Source organism: Salvelinus sp. IW2-2015, linkage group LG4q.1:29 (genome assembly GCF_002910315.2).
Source record: "Salvelinus sp. IW2-2015 linkage group LG4q.1:29, ASM291031v2, whole genome shotgun sequence".
NCBI lineage: Eukaryota > Metazoa > Chordata > Actinopteri > Salmoniformes > Salmonidae > Salvelinus > Salvelinus sp. IW2-2015.
In genome coordinates this window covers 7,896,371-7,920,109 of record NC_036842.1, presented here as the reverse complement: position 1 = coordinate 7,920,109, position 23,739 = coordinate 7,896,371, and the positions used below count along the sequence as shown (strand labels likewise).

Sequence of the window (23,739 nt, the reverse complement as noted above, 5' to 3'; positions counted from 1 at the left end):
AGAGGAGAGAGGACTGTTGTGGAATTGTATGCCGAATTGGGATCCATTTCCTGGTTGTCTGTGCGTGAGAAGGAAATGGTAAATGAAGCTGTTCTATTTTATTCTAGTTGGACTGTTTTTATTTGGACTCCTCTCTCTACTAAACAGAGAAGGAAGGAAGATCTCTATACTACATTACGTCTTTAGCCTCAACATGGGTGTTGCAAAACTGAGAAAGAGGAAGGTGTCTTTAGCATCTGGGCAGAGCTGATACCAGATTTTGTCAAAAGAGATTGAGATCATGTAGATGTGACATGTTTCAGAACTACTCTTTGTGCCTTTAGGTTTCAGTGTTTGTAACTAACTGTGTACAAGAGAACCGCAGCCCACTGTCTACTAGTTCACTTGTCAACTGTCTTCTTCCTGGCATGTTTTCAACGGTGGCAGCTGACTAAGGTGCCTAAGCAAGTAGATTACATTGTAGTTATTGGTATGTGTCCACTATCTGTTTACTCAACATAATGGTTGTATGATTATCCACAGATTCCTTTATTGAGAACCTTTAAACTTTTGCCTTGTCAACAAGCGGATGGTGGTGACATTGCATTGGGAGAGTAGTGCAAGTGCAGAGTGATTCATAGGTATGTCACAAGGTGACAGAGACAGGCCGAGAACATCACAGCCTCTGTGATCTGGACCTGAGCTCTGGATATTACAGTAGACTGTCCAAGCTGGCTGGCTGATTGGGTTAACCAGCCTTTGCCGGTGGCTGGATAGACTGTGGTTGTGTGTGCTGGGTGGAGACCTGTCAGCAAGGGGAGAGAGAGAGACTGTGAGAGAGAGAGAGAGAGAGAGAGACTGTGAGAGAGAGAGACTGTGAGAGAGAGACTGTGACTACGGTTGGCTGCTGCTATGAATGAGAAATCACTTCTACAATCTCTAATATACTCCTTCCTTTCTAGCCAGGTTGCCAGATCTGGTTGTGATTTAGCCCACTCATCTGTCAAGCCCTCCTTGACATGTCAGGCAAGTAACAGATGGACGCATTCAAACGTGATAGATTGACACGTGTGAATTCTAGCATTTACAGTTGAAGTCGGAAGTTTACATACACATATGGTCGAGTCATTAAAACTCGTTTTTCAACCACTCCACAAATTTCTTGTTAACGAACTCTAGTTTTGGCAAGTCGGTTAGGACATCTACTTTGTGCATGACACAAGTAATTTTCCCAACAATTGTATACACACAGATTATTTCACTTATAATTAACTGTATCACAATTCCAGTGGGTCAGAAGTTTACATTCACTAAGTTGACTGTGCCTTTAAACAGCTTGGAAAATTCCAGAAAATGATGTCATGGCTTTAGAAGCTTCTGATAGGCTAATTGACATCATTTGACTCAATTGGAGGTGTACCTGTGGATGTATTTCAAGGCCTACCTTCAAACTCAGTGCCTCTTTGCTTGACATCATGGGAAAATCAAAAGAATCAAGCCCAAGACCTCAGAAAAAAAAGTGAAGCACGGGGGTGGCAGCATCATGTTGTGGGGGTGCTTTGCTGCAGGAGGGACTGGTGCACTTCACAAAATAGATGGCATCATGAGGTAGGAACCTATGTGGAATATTGAAGCATCAGTCAGGAAGTTAAAGCGTTTGTTTTTGTAGACCTCCACAAGTCTGGTTCATCCTTGGGAGCAATTTCAAAACACCTGAAAGTACCACGCTCATCGGTACAAACAATAGTATGCAAGTATAAACACCATGGGACCACGCAGCCGTCATACCGCTCAGGAAGGAGCCGCGTTCTGTCTCCTAGAGATGAACGTACTTTGGTGCGAAAAGTGCAAATCATTTCCAGAACAACAGCAAAGGACCTTGTGAAGATGCTGGAGGAAACAGGTAAAAAAGTATCTATCCACAGTAAAATGAGTCCTATATCGACATAAGCTGAAAGGCCGCTCAACAAAGAAGAAGCCACTGCTCCAAAACCGCCATAAAAAAGCCAGACTACGGTTTGCAACTTCACATGGGGACAAAGATAGTACTTTTTGGAGAAATGTCCTCTGGTCTGATGAAACAAAAATAGAACTGTTTGACCATAAAGACCATCGTTATGTTTGGAGGAAAAAGGGGGAGGCTTGCAAGCTGAAGAACACCATCCACAAGTGAAGCACGGGGGTGGCAGCATCATGTTGTGGGGGTGCTTTGCTGCAGGAGGGACTGGTGCACTTCACAAATAGATGGCATCATCAAGGAGGAAAATTGTGGATATTTTGAAGCAACATCGCAAGACATCGGTCAGGAAGTTAAAGCTTGGTCGCAAATGGGTCTTCCAAATGGACAATGACCCCAAGCATACTTCCAAAGTTGTGTCAAAATGGCTTAAGGAACAACAAAGTCAAGGTATTGGAGTGGCCATCACAAAGCCCTGACCTCAATCCTATAGATGGTTGTGGGCGAAACTGAAAAGTGTGTGCGAGCAAGGCAAAACAAACCAGACTCAGGTACACCAACTCTGTCAGGAGAATGGGCCAAAATTCACCCAACTTATTGTGGGAAGCTTGTGGGAAGGCTACCCAAAACGTTTGACCCAAGTCAAACAATTTAAAGGCAATGCTACCAAAAAACTAAAAATGTTATTTGATTTAACCTTTATTTAACTAGGCAAGTCAGTTTAAGAACAAATTCTTATTTTCAATGATGGCATACTAAGGCCTATGAGCATTTACAATATATAGAGTGAGATCACTGGGGGGTTATTGATGGGTAATGTGAAAAGTAATGCATGGTTCAGAGATTTGGTAGTCAAAGTGAAAGACACGTGGTGATTCAAGGCAGGCTCATTCAAATTATGCAATTCAACACCAGGCCAGGGAAGCAGAATATTCCATGTGCATGGTTTATGACACCCGGCATGTGTGAAGTCATTTTTCTCTGTGTCCACTGATCAAAGGGGTACTTTCTACTTAGGCTACAGTATGTTTACATGCCTTTACCCTATTCAAAACTGACCTCGGTTTTTGAGATGCTGGACAGTGTACCTCTGTTTTTGAGGAATTCATACTCTGTGTTGTGTGAGTGTGTAAAGAAAAGTAAAGGACTTGAATCTGTTTAGATCAGCTGACAACACACATGCCTAGTCCTATGAATACCATTACCAAGAGATAGCAGGAGACATATGGAGAGCAGGCGAGAGGTAGACATTCACAAGGGAAGAGAGGATGAATGAGGAAGAGCGATGATGATCGTGTGAGAGAGCGAGAGAGAGAGAGGATCGATTGTGAGAGGAAAAGAGAGAGAGGAGAGACAGGAAGAAGTGTAAGTGTGTGCGAGAGTTTGAGGAATGAAGGAGTGCAGTCGCACTGAATAACCAGTGGGCCATCCCTCAGACTCGATGCATCATAACAACACTGACCAATCACATCACAGCCTCATGCATCTCCATGGTAACTGGGCTTCCTAGCTCCAGAGGAGGTGGAGACGGGGTGGAAATAAAAAATAATAAAGTGTGGAAGGGGAAAAGAGGAAGAGAGAGAGAGCGAATCGATGTCTTCTGTTTTTTTTCCTCCTCTGATGTCTGGTTTCACACCAAGCGCTCCTGTCCTGCTGCGTTAGCCACATCACAGCTGACGAGACCACAGACCAACACAACAACAGCAGAGACAATAACAACAACGTAGGCTTACCAGACTAAGGCCAGTCGGGGATGGTGCTACTGTAGGGACGTCAGTATGTCAGGCTGTTTGGCTGATGGAGCTGAGTGCGGGAGATGAGATGGCCCTTCAGTCACTGTTGATTGGATCTGTTGGTTATGACAAGCTGTCGAGCTTTCTTCCTGCTTCTAAAAGGTAAAACGTATTGTTCTGAGACTGCTCTTCTGTATCAGTTTTACCGTTTTTTGGTTTGGTGCGTGTCAATGTCTGTGTGTGTTCTTTTATGTCAGATGCAGACTGAGGAAAGGACTGGAGGAGAGGATGCCACTATAGACTGTTGATACATGCAGCCCTGGAGTATAGCTGGTTTAGGGGGAAACATGTGAAGTGTGTGGCGTACTATTCGTAGTGCGTTGCCATTCACCATATTATCACATTCATTCTTCATGCTAGAACCTCGACTTGTGAGGCTGTACGTGGAGGCTGAACGTCTGCTTTAGGTTAGCTACTGTACGTTTTAGCTGAGCCTGATTGTGTTGAGCCTGAATGTGTGTACTGTGTGCTGCCGGAGTTGTGTTGTTGTTGATCCTGTTGTTGTTGTTGGTGATCCTGCCACTGAAGCCTGTATTGATCACATGCTGTTAAACATTGATAAAAGTCTGGCATGTCTGTCTGGCTGGCTGGCTTCAGGGGCAGCAGCAATGCGTTTCAGTGGAATGGAGGCTTGTGATGTGGTGGGAGCCATCACTGAAATTATTATTAGGGGTTCACACAAGTTTACATTTTTTTGGCTTGTTACAGGCTGTTATCCATGCTAGATCAAACAATGATGTGTAATACACAAAGTTAGGCTGGATTCCTTTTTATTTTTTTAAAGGCAATTTGCAATGGGTTTTCAATGGGCATAATCGAAACCGTAATAGATTATTTTGTCAAATATCCTGAAATTCTCAACAAAACCTTAGTGGAATATCAAACAAACACTTACACTGTAGAATGGAGGAATTCATAGTTACTTCATAGTTACTTTGTTATAATGCTTTAAGATATGCAAAAATACAGAATGGATAAAAATGTTTTCTGCTACAGTTGTGGTCTGTAGCACCACCAAGGACTAGTCTATTATGACATAGAACCCCTGAGAAAACTGTAGGAGACCCCACTGAACCAGAACTTTATCTAGTAAAAATCTGACTTTCTGGGCCAGAGATATTAAAACTGGAATGTAATTTTTAAGAGGTAAAATGTACAAGCAGCCAAAAAGGACAGTCACAGATTTTAACCAAATGTACTAAACATATCAATATAAACTGACTAATGAATCATGCATACGTACTTAGAGTATAGAATAAACATGTTACTTTTGTCATAAATATTATGCTTTAAGTCATGCATATACAAAGAAAAAAACATGTCAAACATGGGCATTAGCGAACAAATACTTTTCTCAGACAGTCAAACTTGGACATTAGCGACCAAATATCTTTCTCAGACAGTGTAGATCCCCTCTATTCAGAAAGGCACTTCTGAACAATACGCACTTTACCTTATGAGGATCTGACATTCTGGGCAGAGATATTGCAGTCAAAGATGACATTTTTTTAGGTAATGATAGATTTTGTCCATATTCACAGAATACAAAGATTGAAGATTAATTAATGTATGGTGCATTCGGAAAGTTTTCAGACCCCTTCACTTTTTCCACATTTTGTTACGTTACAGCCTTATTCTAAAATGGATTAAATAGATTTTCCCCAAAGCCTCCCGAGTGGCGCAGTGGTCTAAGGCATTGCAGTGCTAGCTGTGCCACTAGAGATTCTGTGTTCGATTCCAGGCTCTGTCGCAGCCGGCCGCGACCGGGAGACCCATGGGGCGGCGCACAATTGGCCCAGCGTTGCCGGGTTAGGGGAGGGTTTGGCCGGCAGGGATGTCCTTGTCCCATCGCGCACTAGCGACTCCTGTGGTTGGCCAGGGACAGTGCACGCTGACACGGTTGCCAGGTGTACAGTGTTTCCTCCGGCACATTGGTGCGGCTGGCTTCCGGGTTCAGTAGGCATTGTGTCAAGAAGCAGTGCGGCTTGGTTGGGTTGTGTTTCGGAGGACGCACGGATCTCGATCTTCGCCTCTCCTGAGTCCGTACGAGACAAGACTGTAACTACCAATTGGATACCACAAAATTGTGGAGAAAACTGGCAGCTTCATTAAACACTACCCGCAAAACACCAGTCTCAACATCAACAGTGAAGAGGAGACTGGGATGCTGGCCTTCTATGCGGAGTTCCTCTGTCCAGTGTCTGTGTTCTTTTGCCCTTCTTAATATTTTCCTTTTATTGGCCAGTCTGAGATATAGCTTTTTCTTTGTAACTCTGCCTAGAAGGCCAGCATCCCGGAGTCGCCTCTTCACTGTTGACATTGAGACTGGTGTTTTGCAGGTACTATTTAATGAAGCTGCCAGTTGAGGACTTGTGAGGCGTCTGTTTCTCAAACACTAATGTACTTGTCCTTTTGCTCAGTTGTGCACCGGGGCCTCCCACTCCTCCTTCTATTCTGGTTAGAGCCACTTTGTGCTGTTCTGTGAAGGGAGTAGTACACAGCGTTGTACAAGATTTTCAGTTTCACCTGTACCTGTCCTGCTGTGTGTGATGTTCGGACATACCGATCCTGTGCAGGTATTGTTACACGTGATCTGCCACTGCGGGGACGATCAGCTGTCCGTCCTGTCTCCCTGTAGCACTGTCTTAGGTGTCTCACAGTACGGACATTGCAATTTATTGCCCTGGCCACATCTGCAGTCCTCATCCCTCCTTGCAGCATGCCTAAGGCACGTTCACGCAGATGAGCAGGGACCCTGGGCATCTTTCTTTAGTTTTTTTTCTAGAGTCAGTAGAAAGGCCTCTTTATGAAAAGCTAACTGACATTTACTCCTGAGGTGCTGGCATGCTGCACCCTCGACAACTACTGTGATTATTATTATTTGACCATGCTGGTCATTTATGAACATTTGAACATCTTGGCCATGTTCTGTTATAATCTCCACCTGGCACAGCCAGAAGAGGACTAGCCACCCCTTATAGCCTGGTTCCTCTCTAGGTTTCTTCCTAGGTTTTGGCCTTTCTAGGGAGTTTTTCCTAGCCACCGTGCTTCTACACCTGCATTGCTTGCTGTTAGGGGTTTTAGGCTGGGTTTCTGTACAGCACTTTGAGATATCAGCTGATGTACGAAGGGCTTTATAAATAAATTTGATTTGATGATTTGATTTAGTGTACTAAGTTTTCATAACTGTGACCTTAATTGCCTACCATCTGTAAGCTGTTAGTGTCTTAACGACTGTTCCACAGGTGCATGTTCATTAATTGTTTATGGTTCATTGAACAAGCTTGGGAAACAGTGTTTAAACCCTTTACAATGAAGATCTGTGAAGTTATTTGGGTCCTGAAAAAGGGGCGTTTCTTTTTTTGCTGAGTTTATACAGTTGAAGTCGGAAGTTTACATACACCTTAGCCAAATACATTTAGACTCAGTTTTTCACAATTCCTGACATTCAATCCTAGTAAGAATTCCCTGTTTAGGTCAGTTAGGATCACCACTTTATTTTAAGAATGTGAAATGTCAGAATAATGATTTATTTCAGCTTTTATTTCTTTCATCACATTCCCAGTGGGTCAGAGGTTTACATGCACTCAATTAGTATTTGGTAGCATTGCCTTTGAATTGTTTAACTTGGGTCAAATGTTTCGGGTAGCCTTCCACAAGCTTCCCACAATAAGTTGGGTGAATTTTGGCCCATTCCTCCTGACAGAGCTGGTGTACCTGAGTCAGGTATATTTTTGTAGGCCCCCTTGCTCGCACACACTTTTTCAATTCTAACCACAAATTTGCTATGGGATTGAGGTCAGGGCTTTGTGATGGCCACTCCAATACCTTGACTTTATTGTCCTTAAGCCATTTTGACAGAACTTTGGAAGTATGCTTGGGGTCATTGTCCATTTGGAAGACCCATTTGCGACCAAGCTTTAACTTCCTGACTGATGTCTTGCGATGTTGCTTCAATATATCCACATAATTTTCCTACCTCATGATGCCATCTATTTTGTGAAGTGCATCTGCCCCTCCTGCAGCAAAGCACCCCCACAACATGATGCTGCCACCCCCGTGCTTCACGGTTGGGATGGTGTTCTTCGGCTTGCAAGCCTCCCCCCTTTTTCCTCCAAACATAACGATGGTCATTATGGCCAAACAGTTCTATTTTTGTTTCATCAGACCAGAGGACATTTCTCCAAAAAGTACAATCTATGTCCCCATGTGCAGTTGCAAACCGTAGTCTGGCTTTTTTATGCCGGGTTTTGGAGCAGTGGCTTCTTCCTTGCTGAGCGGCCTTTCAGCTTATGTCGATATAGGACTCATTTTACTGTGGATATAGATACTTCTGTACCCGTTTCCTCCAGTATCTTCACAAGGTCCTTTGATGTTGTTCTGGGATTGATTTGCACTTTTCACACCAAAGTACGTTCATCTCTAGGAGACAGAACACGTCTCCTGCCTGAACGGTATGACGGGTGCGTGGTCCCATGGTGTTTATAATTGCGTACTATTGTTCGTACAGATGAACGTGGTACCTTCATGGATGTGGAAATTGCTCCCAAGGATGAACCAGACTTGTGGAGGTCTACACATTTTTTGGGCTGATTTCTTTAGATTTTGCCATGATGTCAAGCAAAGAAGCACTGAGTTTGAAGGTAGGCCTTGAAATACATCCACAGGTACACCTCCAATTGACTCAAATGATGTCAATTAGCCTATCAGAAGCTTCTAAAGCCATGACATCATTTTCTGGAATTTTCCAAGCTGTTTAAAGGCACAGTCAACTTAGTGTATGTAAACTTCTGACCCATTGGAATTGTGATAAGGTGAATTATAAGTGAAATAATCTCTCTGTAAATAGTTGTTGGAAAAATAACTAACTTGTCATCCACAAAGTAGATGTCCTAACCGACTTGCCAAAACTATAGTTTGTTAACAAGAAATTTGTGGAGTGGTTAAAAAACAAGTTTTAATGACTCCAACCCAAGTGTATGTAAACTTTCGACTTCAACTGTATATATATATACACAGTATATAGTTTATTATGGTAGTATGATTCTGCGACCGACAGTACTACCATCCTAGCAAGATTCCACAGGACAGAATAATAGACCCATGGCCTTGTGAAATGGTGTTTTGACTTCACAAGAGTCATTCTAATATATTATATTAGACACATTTACTGAGTAAAATATCTATGAGATGTCCAGTACATTGAGCTGATATGGCTTGCCCCAGTGTGAAAACCAAACTCCCAGTGAGTCCCCTAGGATAAGGTTTTAGTTTTCAGACTGGGCAGCACTGCAACAATCTCAGCTGGACCCAGCAGTGGACATCCCCCAAAGTAATCACCATTCTGGAGCTCAGCCACCTCAGACCCCATAGGGAGAGGATATGACAGACGGACGCTGAGGAGAAAAGCATTAGGCTACCTCACCAGCGGACAATAAAATCCCTCCTGCATTGGTTGGCATGAAGGATGGAATTGGCCCGGAACAGACCCCAAAACAATACACACACACACACACACATGCACATCGGCAGACACACGCAGGGACACACACACGAGTGCGCAAACACACACACACTGGCTGTGGTATAAGATGTATTGGAAGTGGCCTGCTCACTGCCAAGGCAGACCCTAGCAGTTTTAATGTGTTTGTGTCCAGCCTAAGTGCTCCAGCATATTACTGAAGACTGAATACAATACATCACCGCTTGGCTTGTCCTGTCTCTGGTCCAGCAATACAATACCTATAGTGCAAATACAATACCCTACCGCAGTGCAAATACGATACCCTACCGCAGTGCAAATACATTACCCTACTGCAGTGAAAATACATTACCCTACTGCAGTGCAAATACATTACCCTACCGCAGTGCAAATACATTACCCTACCGCAGTGCAAATACATTACCCTACCGCAGTGCAAATACATTACCCTACCGCAGTGCAAACACAATACCCTACTGCAGTGCAAATACATTACCCTACCGCAGTGCAAATACATTACCCTACTGCAGTGCAAATACAATACCCTACTGCAGTGCAAATACAATACCCTACTGCAGTGCAAATACATTACCCTACCGCAGTGCAAATACAATACATTCAGTATTTTCAGTGCTCTCATATAGAGGAGATGGTGAAACTTCAAAGAGACACTTGGTTATAATATGACTAATACTTTTCTGCTGTGGTCAGAGTTTGTGTGTGTGTGTGTGTGTGTGTGTGTGTGTGTGTGTGTGCGCGCTACATGTTTTTATCAAATTAAACCTCCGTTAGAACAGCAGCTCACATTAATGTAGTTAACTATAATGGGAATCATTTTAAGCCAATGACGTTAGTGTGGAATGGTTTCAAGCCAATGACATGTAGCAATCTTTGGGAGGGGGAATCCTGTTACGTCAATGACGTAGATTGGTGCATTATTTGGGCAGCAATAACTTTAAGCCATTGACATACTGTATCACATTGTTAGTGTCCAGTATGCTCTAACCCAATCTTAATCCAAGACCACCTGTTAATCTCTCTCTCTCTGCCTCTGCGTCCCCTCTGGCTTCCCTGTGACACTCCACTAGCCTCTGTCTCTATCAATCTATTAATCTGTTGGGCTGGAGTGATTATGCCCCTCTCTCTCTCTCTCCCTCTCCCTCTCCCTCTCTCTCTCTCTCTCTCTCTCTCTCTCTCTCTCTCTCTCTCTCTCTCCCTCCCTCTCATGCTCTCCCCCTCGAGCAGCCTTCCAACCCCTCTCTCCCATCTCTACTTTCCTCACTCAACCCCCCCCCTCTTTCTCACTCTACCCTTTCCCCTCTCTCCATTCTCTCTCTCCTCTCCTATTAGACAGAGTTGTGTAACAAAGTGTGGTGCTGTGTGTTTAATCTGCCTTACACTAAGCCACCTCAGTCATGTGACTCCCTTAACTCGTCCCTGTCTGTCTGTGTGTGTTGCCATGCTGCCTTGTATTTTGGGAGGCTTGAGCAGACCTCTACTGAAGGAAACGTTGTTTATATTTTGTTTTGTCATTACTTGGACATTGATTGGATGTTGATGCCTGGGACTTGCCGATTTGTGGAATTGCATTGTTAGCAGACTGCTGTTACTGCACCTCTACAGTGATAGGGACATTGACTTTTAGGAATAACTTTTGGCATTTAGTTTGGACGTTACTGGGAAGTGGCTGGAACATTGGATATAATGTGGACTTATAAAAAATATATAAATATTTGATTAGTAGGTAAATGTTTTGATATATCTGATCCAGGGCTGAATGGTGACTGAGGACATACACACACAAGATGTGGAGAGGAAGTGTTGTCTTGATTGGATTAAGGATTTATATGTGATTATGTCATTCAGTGTCAAGTATTCTCTTCTTACCCTTGCGCGCGCGTGTGTGTGTCATCACACAGACATTTTCTGAGACTACTGATAGTTCTCACCACATAGACTTGACCAAATCAAGTATTATAAGGTTTCCTCTCACCCAGTGTAACTCTTTTCTCTCCTCCTACAGGTCTGAACCATGATGCTTTCCATCGAGGCTGTTTGATGCTGCTGCTGCTTGGGTAGAGCGGCTCGTTGAAACGACTCTCCGCCCCCCCCCCCCCGTTACCCCCACCCACCAGCCACCATGTTGATCAAGGAGTACCGGATCCCCATGCCCATGAGCGTGGAGGAGTACCGCATTGCCCAGCTCTACATGATCCAGGTGGGTGGTTGCTGGCTAGCATAGAAAATACAGCACACAGAATACATATACAGTTGAAGTCGGAAGTTTACATTTACCTTAGCCAAATGCATTTAAACTTCGTTTTTCACAATTCCTGACATTAAATCCTAGTCAAAATTATCTTTTTTAGGTCAGTTAGGATCACCACTTTTATTTTAAGAACGTGAAATGTCAGAATAATAGTAGAGAGAAGGATTTAGTTCAGCTTTTATTTCTTTCATCACATTCCCAGTGGGTCAGAAGTTTACATACACTCAATCAGTATTTGTTAGCATTGCCTTTAAATTGTTTAACTTGGATCAAATGTGTCGGGTAGCCTTCCACAAGCTTCCCACAATAAGTTGGGTGAATTTTGGTCCATTCCTCCTGACATAGCTGGTGTAACTGAGTCAGGTTTGTAGGCCTTCTTGCTCGCACACGCTTTTTCAGTTCTGCCCACAAATTTTCTATGGGATTGAGGTCAGGGCGTTGTGATGGCCACTCCAATACCTTGACTTTGTTGTCCTTAAGCCATTTTGACGCAACTTTGGAAGTATGCTTGGAGTCATTGTCCATTTGGAAGACCCATTTGCGACCAAGCTTTAACTTCCTGACTGATGCTTCAATATATCCACATAAGTTCCTACCTCATGATGCCATCTATTTTGTGAAGTGCACCAGTCCCTCCTGCAGCAAAGCACCCCCACAACATGATGCTGCCACCCCCGTGCTTCACTTTTTTTTCTGAGGTCTTGGCTGATTTCTTTTGATTTTCCCATTTCCCATCTCAAGCAAAGAAGCACTGAGTTTGAAGGTAGGCCTTGAAATACATCCACAGGTACACCTCCAATTGAGTCAAATGATGTCAATTAGCCTATCAGAAGCTTCTAAAGCCATGACATCATTTTCTGGAATTTTCCAAGCTGTTTAAAGGCACAGTCAACATAGTGTATGTAAACTTCTGACCCACTGTAATTGTGATACAGTGAATTATAAGTGAAATAATCTGTCTAAACAATTGTTGGAAAAATTACTTGTCATGCACAAAGTAGATGTCCTAACCGACTAGACAAAACTATAGTTTGTTATCAAGAAATTTGTGGAGTGGTTGAAAAACAAGTTTTAATGACTCCAACCTAAGTGTATGTAAACTTCCGACTTCAACTGTATCATGTAGCATAGTATTGCATGGCTAACATGCGTCAATCAGGATACAATACCTAGCATAGCATGGCTAACACACTGCATGCAGAATACAACATATAGCACATCACGTAGCATTTACGGAATATAACATCGTCCTAAAACAGTGGTCTAGGTCAGAGAGTCATCAGATTGTTGCTGTGACCCAGAAGCCCTACTGACCCTAGATCAGGTGTTAGGTGGTGAGGTGAGCTGTGTGTGTTCTTGCTTGCGCATGTGTTTGTGTGTAACATGGTGTCTGGTTGTGTTCATGGTTCAGGTCACCAGTTTAATGTGAGCTTTCTAAGGCCAGCTGGCTCTCCATATGCTTGTCTCCAATGTTTTGCGTACAGTCTCTCTTCTCTCTCTAGAGGAGGAAAATATTAGCACGTTGGTTTCGGGGATACGAACCCACGGTACAGTAGCTACTTTTGAAGAGCAGATCTTTCCTAGGACAGTCGCAGCCAACCAGTGATGTGACTTCAGGACATTATCCTAGAGGATTATGGGTGATTAGGTCACCTGGTGACCCCTGACGGAATACAGTCTGCTAGACCAACACTTGATGAAGCTCCATGTGCTGCCTGTTTTAATGTTAATGTAAACGTTGTAAACCTTACCCACATCTCTCCTCTGGGGCAGCGTCACAGCTGAGCGGTTGGTAGCCATGGTAACCAGTGACATCAGCAGCAGCGTGGCAGTGGCTGCCGTCATTTGTTTGCAATGAGAATAAAAGACAGAGAGAGGGAAGGTGATTGGGGGAAGCAGATAAAGGGGGCACGGAAGGGAAACGGAAAGAGGGAGACTTACAGAGGAACGGGCAGAGACTGATGGAAAGAGACAAAAAAGAAAGAGAGAGGCAGAGATTGAGATGGAGGGAAATGGAGAAAGAAAAGTCAAAATGATGCAGCCAGTGTTTCCATGACAATGTTACACTGCTGATTTTGCAGTGGTGGAAAAAGTACCCAATTGTCATACTTGAGTAAAAGTAAAGATGCCTTAATAGAATATGACTTAAGTAAAAGTGATTCACCCAATAAAATCCTACTTGAGAAAAAAATATTTGGTTTTAAATACACTTAAGTACCAAAAGTAAATGTAATTACTCAAATATACTTAAGTATCAAAAGTAAAAGTATAATTTCAAATTCCTTATATTAAGCAAACAGACAGCACCATTTTCTTGTTTTTTTATATTTACGGATAGCCAGGGGATGCTCCAACACTCAGACATCATTTAGAAACGAAGCATGTCTTTGGTGAGTCTGCCAGTTCACAGGCAGTAGGGATGACCAGAGATGTTTTTGATACATGTGTGAATTAGAATATTTTCCTTTCCTGCTAAGCATTCAAAATGTAACAAGTACTTTTGGGTGTCAGGGAAAATGTATGGAGTAAAAAGTACATACTTTTCTTTAGGAATGTAGTAAAGTAAAAGTAAAAAAAATATAAATAGTAAAGTAAAGATACCCCAAAAAACGACTTAAGTAAAAATACTTGAAAGTACTACTTAACCAAATCACACTGGTGTAAAGTACTTATCTCCTCGATTGGAGTGTGTGTGGTGTGTGTGTATGTATGTATGTGGGTGTGCCAAATTAGAGACTAAACACAGGGAGAAAAGAGGACAACAGACAGTAGGATGGAGAGCCACCTTATGGTGGTCCTATTCAGTGTGTCCATTGAAAGACTGGAGAGCTGCAATGTGGACTGTGCTTCATATGATGTATATAATTGGTACGTATTGATACATTACGGTCACTTATTGGTCACATACTAGGCCGACACACACCTGGTTTCCTTGGGCTGAAGTAAGCATTTGTATGGCTGGAAGAGACTGACTCTGCAGTGTAGACCTTGAGGACCTGTTTCATGCTAACTTTGTGTGTGTGTGTTTGTGTGTCTTTTTGCTAACCTTGCGGTATCATATAAAATATTCAGCGGTAACTGGGGCCCAGCAGAAATCAGACCTCAGCAAAGCCAAGACATTACTATTCCTGTGGTACTCTCGGTCTCCGCTGCCCTCTCAGCTTCCAGCCCAGCACAGCATGCCACCATTACTCACACTCATTTCTCTCCATATTTCTCTCTTTCTATCTTTCCCGGGCTGACCCTCCCTGTCCCTCCATGCATGTCTTCAGGCTCAGATACTGTAACCAAGGAACTCTCTTTTGGCTCCCGGGACATTTTCTTTTGTCTTTTCTTTCTTCTTTTTTTTAACTTCTTATCTATTTGTCCTTGGTGCCTGGGCTTTACTGTTCCTCTCAGCACAAAACTTTCAATCTTCAGGCAGATTCCTGGAAACACTCTTTTCACACTTTTCTGTCCATGACATTGTTTTTCTCACGTTCAACACTTCTCTGTCCTTCACCCTTGCCAGCACCATGTCATAGACGGAAGTACTTTGGGCATCTCAGTAGTTTAAAGTGGCTTCCTCACCTCCTTTTCTCCCTCTGCACTGCTGTCAATGTCAAACCACTGGACAAGTGAAAGCAGATTCCTAGTAGGCTTCCTAACATGTCGCTTTTTCCCCACCTATGTCACGTTTTCAAAGAGGAGATGAGGAAAGGAACAGACCTGGGTTCAAATACATGCATATTTAATGAATTGTTATTTAAATACAAATGTTCTGTTCATTTGAGTATTTTTTTAACATTGACATTTTAGTCATTTAGAAGACACTCCCCACTGGGTACATCACGTCATTTCAACGTGAACATTTTGTTCATATTTGGTTGAGACGTTGATCAATGAGATTTCAACCTCTATTCACCCACTCAAAAAGACAGAAGTTTGTTGAATTCCTAATGGGTTATCACTATGCTTTCAACCATCTAAAAATACAACCAAATTCCAATGGGACTACAATGTCAAATATTTATGCAACAACTTAATGTGTTATCACTGTGCTTCATCTAATAGCACAACTAAATGAACCGGATTGCAGTTGAGATTACATTCATTCAAAGTACAGTGCAATGATCAATACTGTTCAAGAGTGTGCTCACATTTTTATGGCAATTGTGAAGATCTCCACAGACCTGCGACCTTTGCATGCTATTTTGAACATGCACACTTTCTATGATTACATAAAAATACATTGATAGTTACATCGGGCTAACATCAAAATGTGGCCATGGATGTATTTGTATTAAGAATCCCAATTAGATGCTGCCAAGGCAGCAGCTACTCTTCCTGGGTTCCAAACACATTAAGGCACTTGGATCACACATAAAACAAAAGATAAAACAGTGTATCATATAATATTGTTACACCACTACATATCTACAATACAAAATGAGTGATACCACTATACAACAATATTACAATATACGTGTATGTAGATTGCGTGTGCTAGCGACAGTCTGCGTATGTGTGTGTCTGTATCCGTGTGTGTGTGTGTGTGTGTGTGTCCACAGTCCCCGCTGTTCCATAAGGTGTATTTTTATCATTTCTTTTCAAATCTGATTCTACTGCTTGCATTAGTTACTTGATGAATATAGTTCCATGTAGTTATGGCTCTATGTAGTACTGTGCACCACCCATAGTCTGTTCTGGACTTGGGGATTGTGAAGAGACCTCTGGCCGCATGTCTTGTGGGGTATGCATGGGGTGTCCGTGCTGTGTGCTAGTAGTTTAAACAGACAGCTCGGTGCATTCAGCTTGTCGACACTTCTTACAAAAACAAGTTTTTTGAGCCATGAGAGATTGACATTCATATCATTAATGTTAGCTCTCCGTGTACATTTAAGGGCCAGCCGTGCTGCCCTGTTCTGAGCCAGTTGTAATTTTCTCTTTGTAGCACCTGACCACACGACTGAACAGTAGTCCAGGTTTGACAAAACTAGGGCCTGTAGGACCTGCCTTGTTGATAGTGTTGTTGAGAAGGCAGAGTAGCGTTTTAGTATGGACAGACTTCTCCCCATCTTAGCTACTGTTGTATCGACATGTTTTGACCATGACAGTTTACAATCTAGGGTTACTCCAAACGGTTTACTAAGGGTTGGTAACAGGCTGATTGGTCGGCTATTTGAGCCAGTAAAGGGGGCTTTACTATTCTTAGGTAGCGGAATGACTTTTGCTTCCCTTCAGGCTTGAGGGCACACACTTTCTAGTAGGCTTAAATGTAAGATATGGCAAATAGGAGTGGCAATATCATCCGCTATTATTCTCAGTAATTTTCCATCCAAGTTGTCAGACCCTGGTGGCTTGTCATTGTTGATCGACAACAATAATTATTTCACCTCTTCCACACTCACTTTACAGAATTCTAAATTACAATGCTTGTCTTTCATTATTTGATAAGTTATACTTGGATGTGTAGTGTCAGCGTTTGTTGCTGGCATGTTATGCCTAAGTTCTTGCCAATTAAAAAAATCATTAGAGTAATTGGCAATATCAGTGGGTTTTGTGATCATGAGCCATCTGAGTCAGTGAATGATGGTGCTGAGTTTGCCTTTTTGCACAAAATGTAATTTAAGGTGCTCTAGAGCTTTTTTTATTGCAATTCTTCATATAATTTATCTTTGTTTCATAGTATAGTTTGTTCTTCTTTTTATTCAGTTTAGTCACATGATTTTTCAATTTGCAGTACATTTGCCAATCGGTTGTGCAGCTAGACTTATTTGCCATTCCTTTTGCCTCATCCCTCTCAACCATACAATTTTTCAATTCCTCATCAATCCACTGGGATAATTTTTTTGTTGTTGTCATTTTCATAATTGGTGCATGCTTATTAGTAACTGGAATAAGCAATTTCATAAGTGTGTCAAGTGCAGCATCTGGTTGCTCCTCATTACACACCACAGAACAACAAAATATTTACATCAACAACATAGGAATCATTACAAAACTTATTGTATGACCTCTTATACACTTTGGTTTTCCTAGATATATTGTGATCACTGCATCCGATGGAATGGGACACTGCTTTCAAGCTCATTTCTGTAACGTTAGTGAAGATGTGATCAATACGTGTTGATGATTTCATTCCTGTGCTGTTTGTAACTACCCTGGTAGATTTACTGATGTGGGCAGCTTGATGAAAGCCAGTCAATATTTAAAATCACCCAGAAAATATACCTCTGTTGATATCACATATACATTATCAAGCATTTCACACATGTTATCGAGACACCAACTGTTAGCACTTGGTGGCTATAGCAGCTTCCTTACAAGAATGGGCTTTAGGTGAGGCAGATGAACCTGTAGCCATATGACTTCAACAGTATTTAACATGAGATCCTCTCTAATCTTTACAGGAATGTGGTACTGAATATAAACAGCAACACCTCCACCATTGGCATTTCTGTCTTTTCTGTAGATGTTATAACCATGTATTGCTACCACTGTATCATTAAAGGTATTATCTAAGTGAGTTTCAGAGATAGTCAGAATATAAATGGCATCTGTTAATAACAAGCAAGTTATTCATTTCCTGAACCTTGTTTATTGAGCTACATATTTTACTGTGGGCTATTTCTAGCACTTTTCTGGGATGCTTGCTTAATTTCATTGATTTACTGGGAAGCTTAGCAGAAGTAGACATGCTCATGTTATTTATGTTAGTGCAGGGTGAGCTGCACACAGCGGACTTCCTACTAGGGCACACCGCCTCAGTGCTAACAGCATAACGCTGGTCTGTAGGCACGTGATTACTGCATACAATAGCGGTAGCATCAGCAGAGGCATTCAGGGCAGTCAGAGGGACATAAATTAGGTTACTTACATTGTGTCTACCAACACCCCTAGTATAATGTACATTTGCCTAAGCATTATGACAACTCAGTGACACAATGGTAGGGATTAACTGAGCTGGGCTTGGGTCATTGATAAGTCATTGTCTCAATGCAGCCTTATAATGCTGTGAAATGATCCAGGAACCCAAATTATTCGGGTGGATCCCATCCTCCTTATAAAACATGTTTTGTTTCCAAAAGGTATTGAAATTGTCAACAAAAGTTACACCCATTGAACTGCAATAATCACTTAGCCAGTTGTGAAGAGAGAGAGTCCTGCTAAAGCGTTCAATGCCACGATTCAGAGAGGGCACAGGGCCAGATATGATGAGTCTTTTATTAGTGTCTAGCAGGGAATCAATCAATCAGCTCTTTAAAATCCAGTTTCAACTGTTCAGAGCTGCCTTCATAATGTCATTAAAACCCACATGGACTACGATAGAATCGATTTCCATGTCCTGGCGTAGTACATTCGGGAGCAACTTAGTAATGCCATTTACTCAAGCCCCGGGATAGGACATTGTTTTTGCACTAGGAACTGTCACATGTCTTAATATGGAGCTGCCCCAAATCACGGCTGGCGAGAAATGTTACTAATTTTAAAGTTCAATATATAGTGTTACATTAATTTCTAAGAGCCATAACTTTAGGCTATTTTTTGTATAACAAAAGTATTATTGAATTGTGTTTGGTTGACAACGCAACCAAATAACATTTAAAGAATGTCTAATTCTTGGATAATTTCATCTGACCCACTGGCTTAATCCTATTCTTTAACTTTTATTTTTGGTTTAGTTGGAGACATGAAACCAACATAGAATTTGTAACTTGTTGACATGTTAATAAGCTATTTACTGTATTGCTAAAGTGATATTGAACTGTGTTTGGTTGTCAATGCAACCAAATATTAACATGTAAAGTGCTTTTAAAGATTGATTTGATTAGATTGTGGATTGAGATGGAGACGTGAATCCAAAATATCAATGATTAATTTGTAGACAAACTGGAATTAAAGCCAGAGGAACAGATGGAACTATGCAAGCAGGTTCCATGTTATCCAGAATCCTTGGGACGTCCCAACTTTGACGTTCCCCATTGAAGTTGAAATTGAAAATGGTTAAGGTTGAAACATCACATCACAGTTGTATGGCAAATAGAAATAGATGGTCTTCAGAGACAGATGGGAGGGGTTGAGGGTAGCTGAAGGATGGGACTAAAAACGAACAAAAGAGAATTATTGTAAAATCTACTGTTTGTAAAATGTATATTGTATGTATACGCTGGAAGTAGAAGCATAAGTGTTGGTTTCAATTAGGGGAGGGGTGGTAGGGTTAGCGGAAAATAATAACGGGGGGAAAATGGCTTAAGGTTGGGATTAAGGTTAGGGTAGGGGTTTGGGTTTAGGGTAGGGACGTCCCAAGGCTCCCTGATAGCACTAACCATCCAATTAGAAGATACTTCAAAGGTTGATATTTCGTTGTGCTGACAACCAAACACAATTCCATTTCTAGTTTGTCTACAAATGAATATTTCCTATGTTGGATTCATGTCTCCATCTCAACCAAAAATCGGTGTTAAAGAATAGGACTAAATCTAATCTAGTCAAACTTTTAAAGGTGCACAAAACGCTCTGCCATTTCCTGGTTGCTAAAATTCTAATAGTTTGCCTAATTTAGTGTAGAGAATCAGTGTACCATCTAAACCGCTGTGAAATATATTGACATGGAAAATACATAATATGACCTGTTTGTATGTCTGTATGGTCAAAAAACTATACCACTCCCGCGTCTAGCTAGGACTCCTCCCCCCCCGAAGGCCCAACTTCCTGCCTTTATCCTAACACACTTACCACAGTACAATGAATGGGCAAGGGGGGGGGGGGGGGGGGGGGGGGCAAAAACGAAGTTACACTAACAACAAATGAATACATCTCAATCAGGTAAATATAAATCATAAAGGTACGTACCTAATATTTCATCATATTCATATATTTACACAAATGTACATGGAGCTCTGTATGTTCTGTCTTTTATACAAATATGTCCAAATCGGTTCGAACACAGATAACAGACAGAACAGGTAGAGGGCAGAACACACACGGATCCCCTATCAAATCAAACCCACCCCAACCCCTCCTCCATGCTCTAATAGAGCCCCACCCCAAAGCCAGACTTAAAGCAGACATGATATACAATGAGTAATATATTCCAATAGTAAAAAAAATACAAAGGTATTATAAGACAAAGTTTAAAAAAAAAAGTCAACTAGTTGTATTTTACAATAAAAAATATTCTTAATTTGAAATGTCTTTGAAAGTAATTGAAATACCCTAAATAGTATTTGAATTTCTGGAGAGGAAATCACTTTAGACCGTTGAGATGATCCCCACCTAGACACTCTCTTACTTCCTTTCTTTCTCTAACTGACGCCTTCTGTTCTGCCCTCGAGGCAACAATTCTCAGGCACAGATATCTCCCTCTCTCTCTCCATATCTCTCTCCCTCTCTCTCCCTTCTGCTGTGGAGGAACACAATTGATGATGGGCAGCTCAACCATGGACTCTGTGCATGCATGTGTGTTTGGTCGGGTGTGTGTGGGTGTGTTTGTGTGTGTCAGGGCTGGCGTGATGTGACCTGTCAGCGCTGTAATGAAGTGCTGGTCTGCTGCTCCCGCAGTGTGAGCACACACAGCCACATGCCTGTGTGTGCGTGTGTGATCCAGCATTAGATTTCTCCCTTGGGGCTGTATCAAAACTAATGTCACATTTCCTTATTAGAGTCTTTGCACCAAATCAATGTTTCCAGACCCTGGTCTTCCAGTACTCTCAACAGCACACATATTTGGTGTAGCCCTGGACAAACACACCACATTCAACTCATTGAAGAGTTGATGATTAGTTGACAAGTTGAATCAGGTGTGCTTGTCCAGGGTTACAATAAAATGTGTACTTTTGGGGGGTACTTGAGGACCAGGGTTGGGAACCACTGCTGCGCAGTACACTGACTGAGTCCCTAACCAGACACTCTCTGAGCTTCCACTCATATTATGGAGAGTTTCCACTCATATTAAGCAACAATTACTCCATTCCCTGTGGTAGAGGCCTTCAGAGGGGAGGGGAGGGTAATGTAAGGCCCTCAGTTCTGCTCCTATATTAGATTACATACTAAATGACTGCAATTTCCGAGCTGTTCCACCGCCTCTTATGACCTTCACTCCTCACCACTCCCTAAAACCCCATCTCACATCTACAGAAGGCGAGAGAGGGTGCGTCCCAAATGGCATCCTATTCCCTATATAGAGCACTACTTCTGACCAGGGCGCATAGGGCTCCATTTAGGAAACAGCCTTAGTGAGGCCTGGAGGCTACGTTGGAATAATGGGAATTCTGCTGGTGTGATGGGTGACCTAGCTTCTGTTGGATTAACCAGACCCTGTGAGATCAATCTGCTACAGTTTCCCAGCTTGACTGCCGTATTATGCCCTGTTAGGTCTGATGCTTCTTCAGACCTGGCTCTGGCCCAAATGGCACCCTATTCCCTATTTAGTGCACTACTTTTGACCATGGTCCATCGAAAGTAGTGCACTATAGGGAATAGGGTGCCATTTCAGACACAAACTTGTGGTCTCAGAGACCGTATCTAAGTCCGAGTGGTGTGTTACTGTGTACCTCCCCACATGAGTAGAATAAAACACTGGCTAACTTACGGGGTCTGACATCTGTCTCCTAGTCTACCAGTGCCAGGGTAGACAGTACACTCTTAGAAAAAAGGGTGCTATCTAGAACCTAAAATGTTTTTCCGGCTGTCCCCATAGGAGAACCCTTTGAAGAACCCTTTTTGGTTCCATGTAGGACCCTTTTCCACAGAGGGTGTAGGAGTGCCTTAGGAATTGAGAGGAGCAATCTCTTCACACACACATAAACAGACAGTCGCATGCAAGCATGCACACACACACACACACACACACACACACTGGTAGCAGCTGAGACATGTAACAGTGCTAGTCGGGAAGGGAAAGTTGCATGATAGTCAATATGCAGCGTATTGATTACTGCAGTAGCAGTCCGTACAGTGCAGCAACTGACTAGAACTCCCTCCCTCATTCATTCTGTCTCTCTTTCTGTCTCCTCTCTCTCCTCTCCATCTGACTCTTATTTTTCTCTCTGTCTCTCTCTCTCTTACTCGCTTTCTCTCTCTCTCTCTCTCTCCCTCTCTCCTCTTCCTCCTCTATGAGGAAAGATGAAAGCTAATACACCACCAGACTGCCAGGAGAGGAAGAGGAGGAGAGAGAGCAGGAGGGAGGAAGGAAAAAGGGACTGGAGTCAGGAGGAGTGACAGGGAGAGGTTTTATTTGAGGGAGGGGAATATTTTGACCTGGCAGCCATTTTTCTCCTAACTCACCACTCACCACTTTGGTCATCATTATGATTAGAATACCTTTGAGACGAGGATGAAGTCTTGTGTGTGTGTGTGTATGCATGTGTGTACGCTGCAACCAGTTCCACTGAAAAGCAGGCCCTGACTCCTCCGTTCTTCTTCTTTCCACTCCTCTTGCAGAAGAAGAGCCGAGAGGAGAGTTGTGGTGAGGGCAGTGGGGTGGAGATCCTAGAGAACAAGCCGTATGAGGATGGTCCAGGCGGGTCGGGTCAGTACACACACAAGGTGTACCACATCGGGAAACACATCCCCTCGTGGTTCTGCTCCATCCTGCCTCAGGCTGCTCTACGCGTGGAAGAGGAGTCCTGGAACGCCTACCCATACACACGCACACGGTGAGAGACAACACACACATACAGATGTAGGATCTTAATTTGAGCCAGTTTGCTACAGATCAAATTTTATGACCAATTTATGCAGAAATCTAGGTATTTCCAAAGGGTTCACATACTTTTTCTTGCCACTATATGTACACACACTTACATCATTACACACACACAAATGTGTGTCCCTGAGGCCCGGAGTTGTGCATCTCTACCCTAGACCCCCTACCTTACACGCCTATACAAATACAAGATGTAAAAGTGACATTCTCCTAAAGCTTCCTTCTCCCCTCTTTCCACATCACGCATCCCACTCTCTCTCTCCCGCTCCCACACTCTCTCTCATTCTCTCTCTCTCTCCCCTTCCTCTCTCTCCAGGTATACCTGTCCATTTGTAGAGAAGTTCTCCATAGACATTGAGACGTATTATAAACCTGACACAGGGACCCAAGAGTGCTTCAATCTGTCATCAGCAGAAAAAAGAACAAGGACTATAGGTATGGCACACACACACACACACACACACACACACACACACACACACACACACACACACACACACACACACAAACAAGCCTACACGCCTTCTCAAGCCTACTGTTCTCAGTCTGTCTGTCTGGTCTTCATGGATT

At 42.6% G+C, this 23,739-nt stretch overlaps 1 protein-coding gene across 1 annotated transcript in view; it reads left to right on the top strand.

The window, feature by feature from the left end:
• Positions 1-11,242: 11,242 nt before the first annotated feature.
• Positions 11,243-23,739, top strand: part of LOC111961348 (membrane-associated phosphatidylinositol transfer protein 2-like) — a 40,529-nt gene continuing 28,032 nt past the window's right edge. The window contains 3 exon segments of the mRNA XM_070440944.1: positions 11,243-11,429; positions 22,905-23,119; positions 23,486-23,604. Coding sequence (XP_070297045.1) covers positions 11,352-11,429; positions 22,905-23,119; positions 23,486-23,604 — 412 coding nt within the window. The 5' untranslated portion in view covers positions 11,243-11,351.